The sequence below is a fragment of the Tursiops truncatus genome, chromosome 10, assembly GCF_011762595.2.
Source record: "Tursiops truncatus isolate mTurTru1 chromosome 10, mTurTru1.mat.Y, whole genome shotgun sequence".
NCBI classification, from domain to species: Eukaryota; Metazoa; Chordata; class Mammalia; order Artiodactyla; family Delphinidae; genus Tursiops; species Tursiops truncatus.
Genome location: NC_047043.1, coordinates 7,871,167 through 7,888,727, shown reverse-complemented (window position 1 = coordinate 7,888,727; position 17,561 = coordinate 7,871,167). Strand labels below are relative to the sequence as shown.

Below are 17,561 nucleotides of genomic sequence, written 5' to 3'. Positions count from 1 at the left end.
TTGTGATGAAAGGTTTGGGATCCTAAGAATGGCTCACTTTTCAAAGGGATTCTGTTATCATCCATCGATTTCCCAATAAAACATGAAGTTTCTTGACTCCAAAACCCACATTTTCGTGTTTAAAGAGAAACCTGCTATGTGACCCCATCTGTGTGGCTCCATGAAGCCAGAGCTTTACAGGATTCACAATTCTGAACACATTTTCTGTAGTGATACTGTGCTCAGATATTATTTAGATGTAACCAGTGTGATTGTAAACAGTCACTGACACTGTGGGTACTGCCCATTGAACTTAAACCAAGGAGTTGTTCTTGGTCATCCAAGTTGGCATTGCCTACCAAAATATGATGGGCACTTCAGTGAGCCCAAATAAGAAACAGTAGCAGTGTCAGAACTATAAACCAGAAATTATGGCGCTTAAGCTGCTGAAAACGCTAACTGGTGTCAGCATAATACTACAATAGAATTTTTGGCTTATATATATAATTAAAAAAAAAAAAAACTTAGAGAGCACTGAATTAATCTTTTAAAGACAAATTCAGATTTTCGGACTTCCCTGGTGGCGCAGTGGTTAAGAATCCGCCTGCCAACACAGGGGACATGGGTTCGAGCCCTGGTCTGGGAAGATCACACATGCCGCAGAGCAATTAAGCCCGTGCGCCACAACTACTGAGCCTGCGCTCTAGAGCCCGTGAGCCACAACTACTGAGCCTGTGCTCTAGAGCCCGTGAGCCACAACTACTGAGCCTGTGCTCTAGAGCCCACGAGCCACAGCTACTGAGCCCATGCACCGCCACTACTGAAGCCTGCACGCCTAGAGCCCATGCTCCGCACAAGAGAAGCCACTGCAGTGAGAAGCCCGGGCACTGCAACGAAGAGCAGCCCCTGCTCGCCGCAACTAGAGAGAAAGCCCGCACGCAGCAATGAAGACCCAACACAGCCAAAAATAATTTTTTTTAAAAAAGATAAATTCAGATTTTCCCCCATAAAATGAACTGCTTTATTTTGAATTTAATAATCATCTGAATAAAATTCTGATTTCTGATTCTGCTTTCTTTCAGAATATCCCTGGAACACAAAAACTGGTCAGGGGCAGTTTTCAGGACCTACTTATAATCCTACAGCCAAGAATCTAAATATTGTGAACACCCGCGCACAGCCAGTCTCCTCCGTGCACGGGAGGACAGACTGGGTGGCCAAGTACGGAGGCCACCGATAGGAGTCTGGTGTGAAGTCCCACAGTATCGCTCCAGAGTCTGTGCAAGTCCCCTGACCCCGGGAAATGTCTACAGATGTCTACTTCTACTGAGTTCTGGAAGAAATATGTAATAGTGGGTACTCTGAAGAGCAAAACTCATCTCCTATTTTCTTCCTTTCCTAGAAATGAAATGCATTTTCTGAGCATCATTGCCCGCAGCGCTGATATATGGGTAGGACTTTACTAAGTATTGAATAAACTATTTGCCAAAGTGTCAAGTATTTGATATACAAATAGATACTAAGTACAATAAGAAGCTTTTTTTAAAAAAATGCCTCCAGAAATAAGTGTTTAGAGTGTTTTATATTTGCCCAAACTATTTAATATTTCACTGTTTAGCCTCAGAGGTTTATTTTGTTTTGGCTTTTACAGCAATTACATAGATGTCTGTGGACTGTCAGTTACGGTTCTTATTTGGCCAAGGTTCTACTCTACCATTTTGGCAATGGCAGAAAGATGGTAATTTATCATTTTTCTACTTTGCAATTATGGAAGCAATGATAATTCTAATCTAAAGCAGGACATCTTTCTTAGAAATAAGTACTTCTTTAACATAGAGATGTCAAAATCACATCACCTGATTTTAGTGAAGAAAGAGTCGATTGTTCGATTTTGATCAATACAACTGCTATGAATTTGTGGTGACTATCAAACCCAATGGCTTGATGAGTTCCAAATTAACCAAGTCAAGGTTCTGTCATCTTCACATCAAGTGTGTTCATCAGACTTTCAAAATACATTTGTTTCCATATTCCCACGAGGCACAAAAATGAAGTATACCAGCTCGTTCCCCAAAGCAAACTCTTGCTGCTGCTGCAGACAGATCAGACTCAGCTCTGACCTTCACACTTGCTCTGAAGAGCAAATGCATTCAGTTGCTATCGCAGTGATTTCACTTACTACATGTTTTCTTAGTTTTATTTCTAAATTGGTAGTTAAAATAGACATTTTGAACTTAGGACTACTCTATTCAAGCCTGTCATTTTACGAACTCGATATTCTTTTTAAAGAATAATGTTATCAAACTGCTCACTTTTTATGTATTTTATGACTTTGTAACAAATGCTAATGTAATTGGTATCATCTTGTGGACATTATACAAAGGCATAGTAAGAACATGGTATTTTTGTACAGAAGATTCAGCTCACCTTCTTGAAAAATGTTAAAATCTAAAGAGTAATTTATGTTAGTGGTAATGGTTATATATATATTTGTACAGTTTTAATTAATGTCTCAAAGCAAAAATATTCTTTTGTGTTGCTGGGAAACTTTTAAACTCCAAATAGATATTAAAATTAATATGGTTAACTAGTGTGTTTTCCTTACATTGTTAAACTTTATACTTATACTCTGAGGCCTTTTTTTGTTGTTAATTAGTCAACTTTTTTTTTTTCTTAGCAGTTTTAAGTTTACGGAAAATCTGATTGGAAAGTACAGGGTTTCCACATACTCCCTAATCTCCCCGCTCCTCAATTTTCCCTATTATAAATATCTTGCATTAGTGTGGTACATTTGTCACAACTGATGAACCAGTATTGATTCATCGTTACTAATTAAAGGCCATGGATTACATTAGGGTTCACGCTCTGTGTTGTACATTCTGTGGGTTTTGACAACGTGTATAAAGACATGTATCCACCAATACAGTAACACACAAAATAGTTTCACTGCCCTAAAGATCCTCTGTGCTCTACCCATTCATCCCTCCCTCCCTCCCTGCAAACCTCTGGCAACCACTGATCTTTTTTTTATTATTATCTCCATAGTTTTTCCTTTTCCACAATGTCATATAGTTGGAATTACGAAGTATACAGCCTTTTCAGTTTGGCTTCTTTCACTTAGTAATGTGCATTTAAAATTCCTCCCTGTCTTTTCTTGGCTTGATAGCTCATTTCTGTTTATCACTGAAGAGTATTCCATTGCCTATATGTATCCTAGTTTATTTATCCATTCGCCGACTGAAGGACATTTTGGTTGTTTCCAAGTACGGGCAATTATGAATAAAGCTGCTATAAACATTCATGTACATGTTTTTGTGTGGACATCGGTTTTCACTTCACTTGATTAATTGCTGGATCATATGGTAGGAGTATGTTTTGTAAGAAAGCACCACACTGCCTTCCAAAGTGCCTGCGTCATTTCTCATTCCCACCAGCAGTGATGAGAGTTCCTGTTGCTCCACATTCTCACCAGCATTTGGTGTTGTCAGTGTTTTGGATTTTGGCTGTTCTAGTGTGTAGTAGTATCTTGTTATTTTGATTTGCAATTCCCTAATGACATGGGATGTGAAGCATCTATTCACATGCTTATCTGCCATCTGTATATCTCCTTGCTGTCTATTCAGATCTTTTGCCCATTTTTAAATTAGTTTGTTTTCTTATTGTTGAATTTAAACAGTTCCTTGTATATTTTGAATAACAGACCTTTATCAGGTTGTCTTTTGCAAATCTTACCTCCAGTCCGTGACTTGTCTTTTCGTTCTCTTAAGGTCTTCTGCGGCGGAGAAGTTCTTAATTTGAATGAGGTCCAGCTTACCAATTTTTTATTTCGTGGATCATGCTTCTGGGGTTGCATCTAAAAAGCCATCACCAAACCCAAGGTCACCTATGATTTTCTCCTACATTCTAGGAGTATTACAGTTCTGCATTTTACATTTAGATCTATGATCCATTTTGAGTCAATTTTTCTGAAAGGTGTATCATCTGCTGCAGATTCTTCTTCATGCTGATGTCTATTGTCCAGCGTCGTTTGTTGAAAAGACTTTTCTCCACTGAACTGCCTTTGCTAATCTGTCAAAGATCAGTTGACTGTATTTGTGTGCATCTATTTCTGGGCTCCCTATTCTGTTCCACTGATCTATGTGTCTATTCTCTCACCAATACCACACTGTCTTGATTACTATAGCTTTATAGAAGTCACCTAAGTCAGTCCCTCAACTTTGTTTCTTCTCCTTCAATATTGTGTTGGCTACTTTGGGTCTTTTACTGCTCCATATAAACTCTAGAATCAGTTTGTCAATATCCACAAAATAACTGGGATTTTTGACTCGGATTGCAGTGAACAAGCAAAAATACAGATCAAGTTGGGAAGAACTGACATCTTGACACTCCTGGGTCTTCCCACCCATGTACAAGGACTATCGCTCTATTTTTTTACATCTTCTTGGACTTCTTTCATCAGTGACTTGTCATTTTCCCCATATAAATCTTACACAGATTTGTTGGATTTATACCTGTTTATTTTAGTGCTAATGCAATTTTTAATTTCAAATTTGAATTGTTCATTGCTTGTAAATAAGAAAGCAAATGACTTTTCTATATTAAAGTTGTATCCTAATTCCTGTTATAATCACTTATTAAATCCAGGAGTTTCTTTGTTGATTCTTTGAAATTTTCTACATAGACCATCATGTCATCTGCAAACAAAACCAGTTTTATTCTTCATTCCCAATCAGCGTACTTTTTATTTCCTTTTCTTTCTTATTGAACTAGCCAGGACTTCCAGTACAATCCTGAACAGAAGTGGTGGGAGTGAACATCCTTGCCTTGTTCCTGATCTTAGCAGGAAAACATCTAGTTTCTCCCCATTAAGAAAGATGTTAGCTGTAGGGTTTTGGGGTTTTTTTTAATAGATTTTCTTTATCAAGTTGAAGACACTCCTCCCTATTTTGCTGAGAGTTTTTATTATGAATGGTGTTAGATTCTGTCAAATACTTTTCATGCATCTACTGATAATCACTGATCATACAATTTTTTTTTCTTTAGCTTGTTGATGTGATGGACTATATTAATTGATTTTCAAATGCTGAATCAGCTTTGTATACCTAGAATAAATCCCACTTGATCATATTATGTAATTCTCTGTATACATTGTTGGATTGGATTTGCTAATATCTTGCCGAGGATTTCTGCATCTATGTTCATATGTTTATATATAGAGAGAGAGAGAGAGAGAGACAGAGAGAGAGAAAAGAGAAAGACAAACTTTTCTCTAAATTTGAAAATTTTCAAAATCATATGTTAAAACAACATAAATATGTGAAGCAAAGATTAACCACAAATACAAGAAGAAATTGACATAACCACAGAGTGGGAGGTTTTTCTTAGAAAACAGACCTAGAGGCCTTAAAATAAGTACATGAGTAACACAGTAAACAAAATTTACCCACCATACATACTATATAGAACTTTGACCAATAAGGCAAAATACTATACATGTAACATGCACAGAAAATTGACCTTATCTTAGGCCAAAAAGAAAATCTCAAATTCTCAAATGTTGAAATATGTAAGCTACAACTTTTTTCCACAGTTTAATAAAAGTAGAATAAAAAAGTATGCCTCCAAAATCATCCACTTAAAAATTCAAAAACAGGGCTTCCCTGGTGGCGCAGTGGTTGAGAGTCCGCCTGCTGATGCAGGGGACACAGGTTTGTGCCCCGGTCTGGGAAGATCCCACATGCTGCGGAGCGGCTGGGCCCATGGGCCATGGCCGCTGAGCCTGCGTGTCCGGAGCCTGTGCTGCTCAACAGGAGAGGCCACAACAGTGAGAGGTCCATGTACCACAAAAAAAAAAAAAAAAAAAAATTCAATAACATTGTTCTAACCACTACAAAGTCAAAAGGGAAAATCAAAAATGAAATAAACATCCTTTAGAAATGGACAGTGACAGACCTCTGTATTAAAACCTATAAAACTCAGTCAAAACAGATCTCAAAGAAAAAAAATTATACACTTGTTCCATTTATGAGAAAAACAAAAACACTGAAGACATGGTGAATTTGAGCATTTAGCTTAAGAAACTAGAAAAAGGAATAACAACTTTAAAAAGTGAAAAGGAATGAAAAATATAAAATAATGTCCTAGTAGTAACAAACATTATCCAGCACCAGGTCTCGGTTTCTAATATCACTGTCCAATAAAAGAAACCAGGGCTACTTGGAGAAATGGCTGATTCTAGTATCGGAGCATGAAATATACAAGATGAGCCTGGAGCCTCTTACAGTGCCAGAAAGTAGGGAAGTTCTATAAAAACAAAAAACAAGGGAAAAAAAAAAAAAGCCTACACTGATTAGCTATGTCAGAGGACCCATGGGCCAACTGAAAGAGCTCCCAATGGTCAAAACTGCAACAATTTGAGCAAGAAAATTAATGGAGAAGTATTGGATTATAACCCAAACCAGGAAATATATATACATGATTCCACAGTGAAGGAGTGGATGGTTGGATGGATAGACAGGGAAGAAGAGGCATCTTCCATGCAGCAGAATTCCAAATAATTTATGTAGATACTCTGCCCTCAAGGAGGCAGAGCACAACTCCCCATTTTTTAAGTGTGGGATATGCATAGTGACTTTCTTTTAAAGAGTACAGTATGGGAAAGGGGGAAAAAGGAATAGCTTCACAGTGGAGAAGCCTGAGGAACACTACCTCAGCCAGATGATCAAGGTCAACATCAACAGTAATATCATGTTCATATATGTAACTTTAATATGATGTGATGAACATGACACTTCACCCCTGTGGTCTTCCTCCTAAAAACCGATAATCCCAGTCTGACCATGAGGAAAACACTAGTCAAGTTCCAATGGAAGTGCATTCTACAAAATACCTGATCAGTACTCCTCAAAACTCAGTCACCAAAAACAAGAAAAGTCTAAGAAAGAGTCACAGCCAAGAGGAGCCTAAGAAGACATGACAACTGAATGTAATATGGAATCCTGGATAAAATCCCGAAATAGAAAAAGGATATTCGTTAAAAGATAAGAAAAACTGTATGAAGTATGGACTTAGTTAGTGATAATGTGTCAGTATTGATTCATTAGTTGCAACAAATGTATCATGTTAATGTAAGATGTTACTAATAGGGGAAACTGGGTGTAAGGTGTGTGGGAACTCTCTGTACTGTCTCTTAAAACTGTTCCACAAAATAAAGTCTATTTTTAAGAAATAAATTTGATCAATCTATCCATTCAGCAAATATTTACTAAGTAACCACTATGTACTAAGTGTAGTATATATGGTACATATGGTAGAAAAGAAAAGGTCATTTCCTCCAATCTCATAGAACATACATTCCGCAGACATTAAATAAACACACACACAAAAAACCCTGTATATTTGCAAATTATTATAAGTGCTATTAAGAAAAAAGAAAAAAAAACCCAGGATGTTATAGAGACTAAAGAAGGGATATAAATGTAGTGAGAGATGACTTAATAATTTTAAGACTAGGAGTCTAATTATACTTGATATATGCCTCTGCCTGCTGGGTAAAGAATGAATTGTTGGGCCAAAGCATGAAAACAGGGAGTCCTGTTAGAAGATTAAAAGACAGTGAGGCTTGGACTTGGGTATTAGCAATAGTATGGAAGAGAACTGATGATGGCTGCTGATAGAAAGCTACTGGGTTTTGGTGCTGATCTTGTTTCTTGCAGCTTTATAGAACTTCCTCATTAGTTATAATAGGATTTTAATTGCTTGTCTTGGATTTTCTACATAGACAATTATATTAGCTACTTAAAATCTTTGATTTCTTTCTTTTCTACTATTACTTTATACATCATTTATTTCTCTTATTTTATTACTTTGTCTAGTGTCTCTAGGAATCATCAGTGATAGCAAATATCCTATTGTTTCTAACTTCAACATAAAGCCATAGCACTAGATAAAGGGTAGTTGACAAAAATCTAAGGCAAGCAATGTGCTTGAGTCGACTGAAGCATATACATTAATATCAGAAATTCATTGCTCAGATTAATACCTAATTAGAAAATATATATGAAGAAGTTCCATGCATAATAATAACAAAACTATAAAATATCATGCAATAATCTTAATAGAAATGCAAAGAACTAAGTGAATAAAACTCTAAAATGTTTTAAGACATTAAAAAAAGAAAAACTGAATTAAATGAAGGGATATACAATGTCCTGGATTGAAGAGTAAATATTTTATATACAAACGGCTCATATAGCTCAAAATAAAAAAAAACAAACAACCCAAGCAAAAACTGGGCACAAGATCTAAATATACATTTCTCCACAGACATGCAGATGGCCAACAGGTACATGAAAAGATGCTCATCATCGTTAATTATTACAGAAATGCACATCAAAACTACAATGAGGTATCACCACACACCACTCAGAATGGCCATCATCTAAAAGTCTACAAATAATAAATGCTGGAGAGGGTGTGGAGAAAAGGGAACTCTCCTACACTGTTGGTGGGAATATACATTGGTGCAGCCACTATGGAGAACAGTATGGCGTTTCCTTAAAAAACTAAAAATAGAACTACCATATCATCCAATGCTCCCACTCTCGGACATATATCTGGAGAAAACTGTAATTCGAAAAGATACATGCATCCCAATGTTCACAGCAGCACTATTTATAATAGTCAAGACATGGAAGCAACCTAAGTGTCCATTGACAGATCAATGGATAAAGATATGGTATATATACACAATGGAATACTACTCAGCCATAAAAAAGAATGAAATAATACCATTTGCAGCAACAGGAATGGACCTAGAGATTATACCAAGTGAAGTGAGTAAAAGACAAATATCATACAATATTGCTTATATGTGGAATCTAAAAAAAATTATACAGATGAACTTATTTAGAAAATAAAAACAGAGGCACAGACACAGAAAACAAACTTACGGTTACCAAAGGGGAAAGGGCGGTGGAGGGATGAATCAGGAGTTTGGGATTAAAATATAAACACTATTATATATAAAACAGATAACCAACAAGGACCTACTGTATAGCACAGGGAACTATATACTCAATATCTTGTAATAACCTGTAAAAATCTAAAAGAGAATATATATATAATATATATATATATGTATAACTGAATCACTCTGTTGTACACCTGAAACTAACACAACATTGTAAATCAACATTTCAAAAAAACTTTTTAAAGAGTAAATGTTTTAAAGCTCCCAAATCTTCCTAAATTTATCTATAATTCACTGCAATCATAATCAAAACCCCTAGTAAAATTTAAAGCTGAAAGGCTAAGTCTAGCTTTATCTGGAAAAGTATGCAAAGAAGAATCAGAAAAGTAACAATGACAGACTTGCCTTACCAAATATCAAAACATAGTACAATCTACACTGATTATAGAGTCACAGACCAATTAGAAAAACAAAAAAGGGCAGTTTACAGAAAAAATATACATCACTGGTCAATAAATACATGAAAAGATGCTTAATAAGTCATACTAAAGATATAAAACAATGGCTTCGATCAGGGGTTGGAACCACGGTCAGTGAACCAAATTCAGTTCACTGTCTGTTTCTGTGCAGCTGGCAAGCTAAGAATGTTTTTTATAAAAAAAAAAATCAAAATAAACATGGTCGAAAGAATATCAAAATAAGATTATTTTGTACTATGTGAAAACGATATGAAATTCAAGTTTCAGGGTCCATAAATACAGCTTTGTTGGAAGGTAGCCATGCTCACCTGCTTATGTACTGTTTATGGTGGCTTTTGCATTCCGAGGCAAAACTGAAGAGCTGGAGAGAGACGGTATGGCCCACAAAGCCTAAAATGTTTACTATCTGGCCATTTACAGAAAAAGTTTGCAGACCCCTAGCCTAATGTGTCAAAGATAAAAAGTCTGATAATACGCAATGTTAAGCAAAGATGAGGAAACAAAATCTCTCAACCGCTATCGGTGGGAGTGTAAATCCGTACAACTCTTTTTGCGGACAATTAAAATTTTAAACGCTCATCTGCTTTGAGTCAGCTTTTATGGATGTAACCTGAAGATTCATTTGCACATGTGCACCGGGACTTAGTGACGTTCCTTGGTACAGCATTTTTTTAATAGCGAAAAGCTTGAAACAAGGTACCTTTCTGTCAGTAGGGGAATGGTAAACTAGACGGCCACATCATATAATTAAAAAGCCACTAAAAAGAATGAGGTAGTCTCCATGTCCAGATAAAGAAAAGGTGTTAAGTGTGACACAGTGTAGCAAAGCGTAACTCTGTTAATTCTGTGCCCTCACTTGTCTTCACAGTAACCAAAAAAGGATACATTTCTATGTTTTATACTCACAGAAAGCTTCTGGGACAATAAATAAATAATGGCTACCTCTTAAGTTGAGAGACTAAGGGTCTGGGATCAGAAGGAGACAATTTTGCTGTATACCCTTCTGTCTTACATGCATTCTTTATCATAAGCATATTTTATCTCAATTTTAAACGACCTTGTGAACTAGGTATTTTTTTGTTTTTGTTTTGTCTTGTTTTGCGGTACGTGGGCCTCTCACTGCTACGGCCTCCCCCGCTGCAGAGCACAAGCTCCAGACTCACAGGCTCAGCGGCCATGGCTCACGGGCCCAGCCGCTCTGCGGCATGTGGGATCTTCCCGGACCAGGGCACAAACCTGTGTCCCCTGCATCGGCAGGCAGACTCTCAACCACTGCGCCACCAGGGAAGCCCAAGGTGAGTATTTTTATAATTTGGAATAAGAAAGAACTTTGTAAAGCAATGAAGTAATAGATCTGACTATGTAAAGACGTACAGAAACTATAAACAAAGTTAAAAGACACAATAGGTTGGGAGAAAATGTAATATGTAATAAAGGACCTGTGCCCATTATATACAGAGAACTTCCACAAATCTTTATAAAACAAAAACCAACAAAAATGAGGGGGGAAATGGATTACATTCAAACCTTTAGCTGGGGATGTCAAGGTCATCTAGATTCGACCTTGCCTTTCAGTCTCATCTCCTGCTGTTGCCAACCTCACCCGCTCTATGCTATTCACACCAACCTGTAGGTACCCAACTGTGCCAGGCAGTGTCATGCCTCAGAGGCACTGCACATACCTTCCCTCTACCTGCAACATTTGTCTGTCCTTGTTTATGAATTCCTCATCCTTCAAGGCTCAGCTCAACCACCATCTCCTCTGTGAAGCCCTCCTAGACTCCCTGAAGAGAACTGACCACTTTTTTGTGCCCCTGGGGTAATGTCTACCTACCTCTATTAGCTATGTATTTCTATGTTGCCTTTGTCTAGATGTCAGTGTTCTCCACTAGACTCCACGATGGCAAGCCATGGTTTGTTTTTCTTTTCCTTCTGGGACCCAGCACAATCTTAGGACAGTAAGTACTTGGGAAACTTGGCCAGGGAGAGGAAGGGGTTCTTAGCAAGGACACCGTCAAGGCTGCTGGCCAATGAAGACACCCCATCCCACCCCCACGCCTTGGAACTGCAGGCAGCCTTAGAAGTCTCAGAGGTAACCACAGGAGCAGTCACACAGGGGTCTACCTTGGACCTGAACTGATTCCCACCTCCAGGGAATCGTTGTCATTCAGAGTCTAAGGCTAGCACCCCAACCCTAGAACTGAAGGTGGCCAAAACTGGTGTCCTTAGGAAACACTTCATGACAGAAGAAAATCCAGGGCCTCGGGCTTCCCTGGTGGCACAGTGGTTAAGAGTCTGCTTGCCGATGTAGGGGACACGGGTTCGTGCCCCGGTCCGGGAAGATCTCATGTGCCGCGGAGCGGCTGGGCCCGTGAGCCATGGCCGCTGGGCCTGAGCGTCCGGAGCCTGTGCTCCGCAACGGGAGAGGCCACAACAGTGAGAGGCCCGCGTACCGCAAAAAAAAAAAAAATACCTGCAAGTATGTGACATCAAGCATCAACCCTTTCTTATCTATGAGTAGTTATTACTAACAGCAGCATGTGAGAAAAAGAACTGGGGTGTCAGTGGACCAAAAGCTTAATGAGTCACTGCTGTGATGGGGCTGTCCAAAAATCTTATTTTGATTCTGGTTGTACTAACAGAAATGTGTGGTCTAGAATCCAGTATCCTGGTCACACCCCATCTGTGTAGAGCTATGGGCATTATGCTTTAAGAAGGGGCCCTGTTCATTTCCAAAATATACAAACAGCTCATACAACTCAATAATAAAAAAACAAACCCAATCGAAAAATGTGCAGAAGACCTAAATAGACATTTCTCCAAAGAAGACATACAGATGGCCAATAGGCACATGAAAAGGATGCTCAGCATCGCTAATTATTACACAACTACAAGTCGAAACTATAATGCTCACACTACTCAGAATGGCCATCATTAAAAAGTCTACAAACAACAAATGCTGGAGAGGGTGTGGAGAAAAGGGAACTCTGCTACACTGTTGTGGGAATGTAAATTGGTGCAGTCACTGTGAAAAACAGTATGGAGGTTCCTCAAAAAACTAAAAGTAGAGTTGCCATAGGATCCTACAGTCCCACTCCTGGGCATATACTGGAGAAAACTGCAATTCAAAAAGATACATGCACCCCAGTGTTCACTGCAGCACTATTTACAATAGCCAGGACATAGAAACAATCTAAACGTCCATCAACAGATAAATGGATAAAGAACATGTGGTACATATTTACAATGGAATACTACTCAGCCATAAAAAAGAATGAAAGAAGGCCATTTGCAGCAACATGGATGGACCTAGAGATTGTCATACTAAATGAAGTCAGAAAGAGAAAGACAAATATGATATCACTTCTATGTGGAATCTAAAATATGACACAAATGAACTTATCTATGAAATAGACTCACAGACACACATAGCAGACTTGTGGTTGCCAAGTGGGAGGGCAGGTGGGAGACGGATGGATTGGGAGTTTGGAATGAGCAGATGCAAACTATTATATATAGAATAGATAAACAACAAGGTCCTACTGTAGAGCACAGGGAACTATATTCAACATTCTGTGTAAACCCTAATGGAAAAGAAAATAAAAAAGAATGTATACATGTATGTATAACTGAATCACTTTGCTGTACAGTAGAAATTAACACACTGTAAATCAACTATACTTCAATAAAATAAATTTCAAAAAAAAAAGAGGGCCCTGGCAGACACGTCAAACCATGGCATACACAACAAAGATGAGAAAACTAGGACTCCTTTCAAGGAGCTTAAGCCAATCCACAAAATTGTATATGCCTGAATTACATATTCTAAATCCAATCAATACCAGCTCGGATTGAGCTAAGTAGCAAATATCCCTTTTCTTTAAAGAGGGGGAAGCTAAGGTAAGGGGTACCAGAATGAGTTAGCTCAGTGCTGGTTAACAACAATTTCATTTTTTTCTTTTTTTTTCTCTTTTTTTGGTTACACAGTCCTACTAATCTTAGAAATCCGAGGCTCAATGCAATGCCTAATCAAATAATAACTAACTTTCCTTCTTTGGTCTTTAAGTTATTCAGGATGGGTAATTCCTAAATAAAATGTTAACAGAAACACCTTCATGCTCTTTTATCTTCTTGCTACTCACATCTCATTCTATGTTCTAGACAGCTCTGGCAACAAAGACACCGAAGAAAATATTATTTACAGTAAACTTTATTTTCATTGATTTCACTTAACATAATTTCAAAGTAGGTCTGTGCTCTAAGATAAGCAGAAGAACAGATATCCTAAATCTCATTAACAGATCTTTTTCACACTGTTCCTCTGAGTAGGGTACAGGGTTTCAGGGGCCCCAATGGCGACACCCTACATTTTATCCCTGGAGATTTTACCTATAGGTTCAGAAAGAACAGATAATACCAACATACAAGAATCAACCTGTATGCTTCTCCTATAGGAAGAAGCTCTTGTGTTACACTCTACCCACCTCTTTAGGGCTGTAATGATAATAACTGACTTTCTTCTCTGCAAAGTTGGGTTTTTTTGGTTTGTTTTTGTTTTAAGTAAAATGTCAGAATATGTGAAAATGCTGTACTTATTTATCTTAATATGCTAAAAATAGTGAAAATTTTAAAATTCTTCATGAGTCCAAGCTGGGCCATGACTACTACGGATGGGATTGACCCAACGCACTAATTCCAAGTTTGGCGACCATCAGCAAACTGTTCAAAGGAAACACATAAAAAAAACAAAAAATCAGATAAAGAACAGCACAGGCACTTGACTATTTTTAAGGGACTGGGACTCAGCAGGTCCCTCACAACTACATGGCGAGGAGGGGCCAAGGCAGAGCAAGCAGGGATGAACTCCCACACCTGGAGGTGCCAAAGGAAGAACTCGTGAAAGGCAGTCCTGCACTGGGGCTTTGAAATCATACACGTGAGCTGAAGTTCCTAATCTAACAGCCAATAATTCGAAGATGAGAAAACAAGGCTGGAGAGACCAAGGCCTCCCCAGTCAGGCAGGTCATCAGTGGTAGGTCTCCGGCCTCCCAGTTTACAGCTCTTGACCTTGGTCTATGCTGATTATAAAACATGATTCTTGACAGCATCATAACTATGATCAAAGTTGGGTAAGTAACCTTTTTCCAAAGCAGATTTTTAAAAATTCTATTTTGGGGGTATCTTTATTATACTTAAAGACTACATTTTTAAGAACAATCTGGTTTGGATTTTATAATTAAAGTTAATCACGATTGACGTTAAACAGGATTCAATCAGAATTCCCTTTCAGCAAAATTTTCAACAATAAAGGACACCTTACAACTAAGAAGCATGGACCCCGCGCTGAAAGCCACACGAACGGCTGCAGTCGTGGAGCTTCCTCCACTGCAGAAAGGGGCCAGGATGGACCAGAGAGCAAATGTGAAAGCAAAATCCATTTCCAAAGTGAACGAATATACTTATTTCATTTTGACATTAAATCTGCTGTTTTTGCAGCCTTTCCTATTTGTATATGAATTTAAATCATTTCAGTCGATGCTCAGCATCAGATATACCGAAACAAGTAAAATTTTGAACGTCTAAAGTGTTTGGGGCATTAAACTAGAACTAGCAATAGAGCAGAGGGTACCTGGCACCTGCAATTAAGCCTGCAGGCATAAATTTTCCAGAGTGGTAGAATCTCATTCCCATAATGCCAGCCAAGGTTCCAGATGTAACTGATGAAAAGATAAAGAGAGTCAAAGGTCACTACATCTTGTATGTTGGAGGATGAAAATACGGCCAAACTCCCACCCATCTTTCAAGGGCCCAGACCTCATGCCTCCTCCTTCCCCGAGTCGGGGAGCTCCACAGCCACCCACAGTCAATGGGACCAAGTACAAATACTGGAGTCAAAGGCTCTCAGTGTCTGAGCCCAGCCTGCCTTTCCAGCCTCACCTCCTACCACTCTTCAGCCATAAATTTCTCCTAAATTGCTGTAGGAGAAAACTACATTTTTCCTATGCCGATGCTATTTCCCCTGTGTGCTCTTAGGCTCTTCCCACTCGACATCTATTCAAATACCTACCACCTGCCATGCACTGCACCAGGTGCTGGGAACACAACTGTCATCAAAAAGATCTCTGCCCTAACAGTGTTTGGAGTTTGATAGGACTAACTTGAAAGAATCACACAAATAAAAACTCAGAAGTATAATCTGTGCTACAGGCGCCAATTAATGCAATACAAATAACGTGATGAACAGGGGATCCAGCCCATTGAGGGAGAAGGACTTGCTGAGAAAGTGAAGACTGAGCCCCGATGTGAAGAGTCGCAATTAACGAGCTCAAGGGGAGGAAAGCACATTCCAGGCAGAGGGCGTAATATACGCAGGGCCCTGCGGTGAGAGGGGGCTGCTAGACGTGGTGTGGCACAGAAACCGATGAGGGAGGAAGAGGGCCACGGCCTACAGAGCCTCGAGGGCCACGGGACGGACTGTGGTCTTCTTCCGAAGAGCAATGGAAAGCCATTAAAAGATATTACGCAGAGAAATACATACAAAGAGCTGCATTCTGAAAATATAATTGTGGCTGTACCATAGGGAGCAAACTTCAGGGAAAACAGAGAAACTGTTTTCAGGGAAAACAGAGAAACCAACTGAGAAACTTCCTCGGGAATGCAGGCAAGAGGGGGGCTAACTGGGGCGTGGATGGTGGCCATGGAGGTAGGGAAGGGGACAGCCTGGGATACGAGTTGCAGGTGGTGTTGACAGGACTTGCTGATGAATCAGACAGAGATGGAGGGGAGGAGACCAATGGAGACCCAAATGGAGGCAGGACACCAGGAGACCAAGCGTGTGTGAGGATAGGAAGCCAGGTGTGGGCAGATGCCATGACACAGCTGAACGCTTTCAAGCAGGCAACTGGATACACGAGAGTAAAGCTCGGAGGAGAGAGAAATTTGTGTGTCATTTGTGTATCAGTGGTAATTTAAGACCTGGGCTTCAACCATATTGCCAAGTGAGAGAGTATAAAGAACATTAAAAGAGCCAGGTTTTAAGAACCTTGATATCTAATGGTTGAAATGGAAGACAGGTCGACAAAACAGACAAAAGGGAATCAGAAAATAAAAAGGAAAAACAAGAGAGTGGAAAATGGATTGGTGTACTGTGCTGAGAACAGCTAAAAGGCCAAATAAAATGAGGACTAAGAAGTGTACGCTGAATTTTGAAACACACAGGTTCCTGGCAGCCTCAGGGAGAGCTATTCCCGTGGACTAAGGGGCCAGAAGTGGAGGCCGAGGTGGGTTGAGAATGTGAGGCGAGGAAGTGAAGATGGGAGTGTAATGGATGTTTTTTAAGAGAAGTTCCTGAAGAGGAAGCAGAAGGGCAGCAACTGAAGAAAGCAGTGGGGTCACGAGAGGTCCTTTTTTTTTTTTTTAAATGGGTGAGAGATGAACACATCGGAGCATCAATGGGTGGGATCCACCTGAGAGGCAGGATACGAGGAAGGGCTGGCATCAGTGACGGTGTAAAGCTCCGGGGAAGGTGAAGCAGTAGAGACCCAAAGCCTGGTGGAGGGACCAGCCTTGGAGACAAGAACCAGGACAGGGGAAGGCTTAGAGGCGATGGCATGAGGGAGTCTCCACGTGACGGCTGCTGTTTTGTCTTCAAGCAGATGGTGAGGTTGTTCGCTGGGGTGTCAGAAAGGGGACAGAGGGGCCTGAGAGTAACTCCGGGGCTGCAAGAGAGCCGCCGAGCAGAGCTGAGAGCTGGGTGCTTCCTCCTTCCCCGCCCAGGCCGACTTGGACAAACCGCTGTGACACGCCCGCTCCCCGTGAGGGCCAGAACTGCGTGTTTTCTCATCCTGTGGGTTTGTGGGGACAGCGAGGGGCCCACACACCCAGCAGGGTGTCTGACACAGGGTGGGGCTCAGGAAAAATGCACCAAAGCCACCCTGATAAGTAATCTTCCCCTCCCCGCGCCCCTCACCGTCTGTGCTGCCCATAGGACACAGCAGCAGCCCCAGTCACGTTTTATGTCCCCGGTGAAGGTAAAGCCTCCCTGAAGGCAGGGCCTACATCTTACACACTTAGTTTACATCTAAAAGGCTAACAAATAATTTTCAAATGGGAAAAATGCAATACCGATGCAA

At 39.8% G+C, this 17,561-nt stretch overlaps 2 protein-coding genes across 5 annotated transcripts in view; one reads left to right on the top strand and one right to left on the bottom strand.

Annotated features, from left to right (window-relative positions):
* Positions 1-3,207, top strand: part of MAK (male germ cell associated kinase) — a 43,317-nt gene extending 40,110 nt beyond the window's left edge. For 2 of the 3 annotated variants that reach the window (XM_073810328.1, XM_073810329.1), the window contains one exon: positions 1,062-3,206. In XM_073810328.1, the coding sequence (XP_073666429.1) occupies positions 1,062-1,219 (158 nt within the window). In that variant the 3' untranslated portion in view covers positions 1,220-3,206. Of the gene's footprint in view, positions 1-1,061 lie in introns of all 3 variants that reach the window. The other variant, XM_019945171.3, reaches the window with a different exon arrangement.
* Positions 1-17,561, bottom strand: part of LOC101323402 (transmembrane protein 14C) — a 177,991-nt gene that overhangs the window by 157,493 nt on the left and 2,937 nt on the right. The window contains exons 5-6 of one of the 2 annotated variants that reach the window (XM_019945169.3): positions 15,059-15,146; positions 13,622-14,148 (exon numbers count right to left, since the gene is read on the bottom strand). In XM_019945169.3, coding sequence (XP_019800728.1) covers positions 14,094-14,148; positions 15,059-15,146 — 143 coding nt within the window. In that variant the 3' untranslated portion in view covers positions 13,622-14,093. Of the gene's footprint in view, positions 1-13,621; positions 14,149-15,058; positions 15,147-17,561 lie in introns of those variants that run through there. The other variant, XM_073810327.1, reaches the window with a different exon arrangement.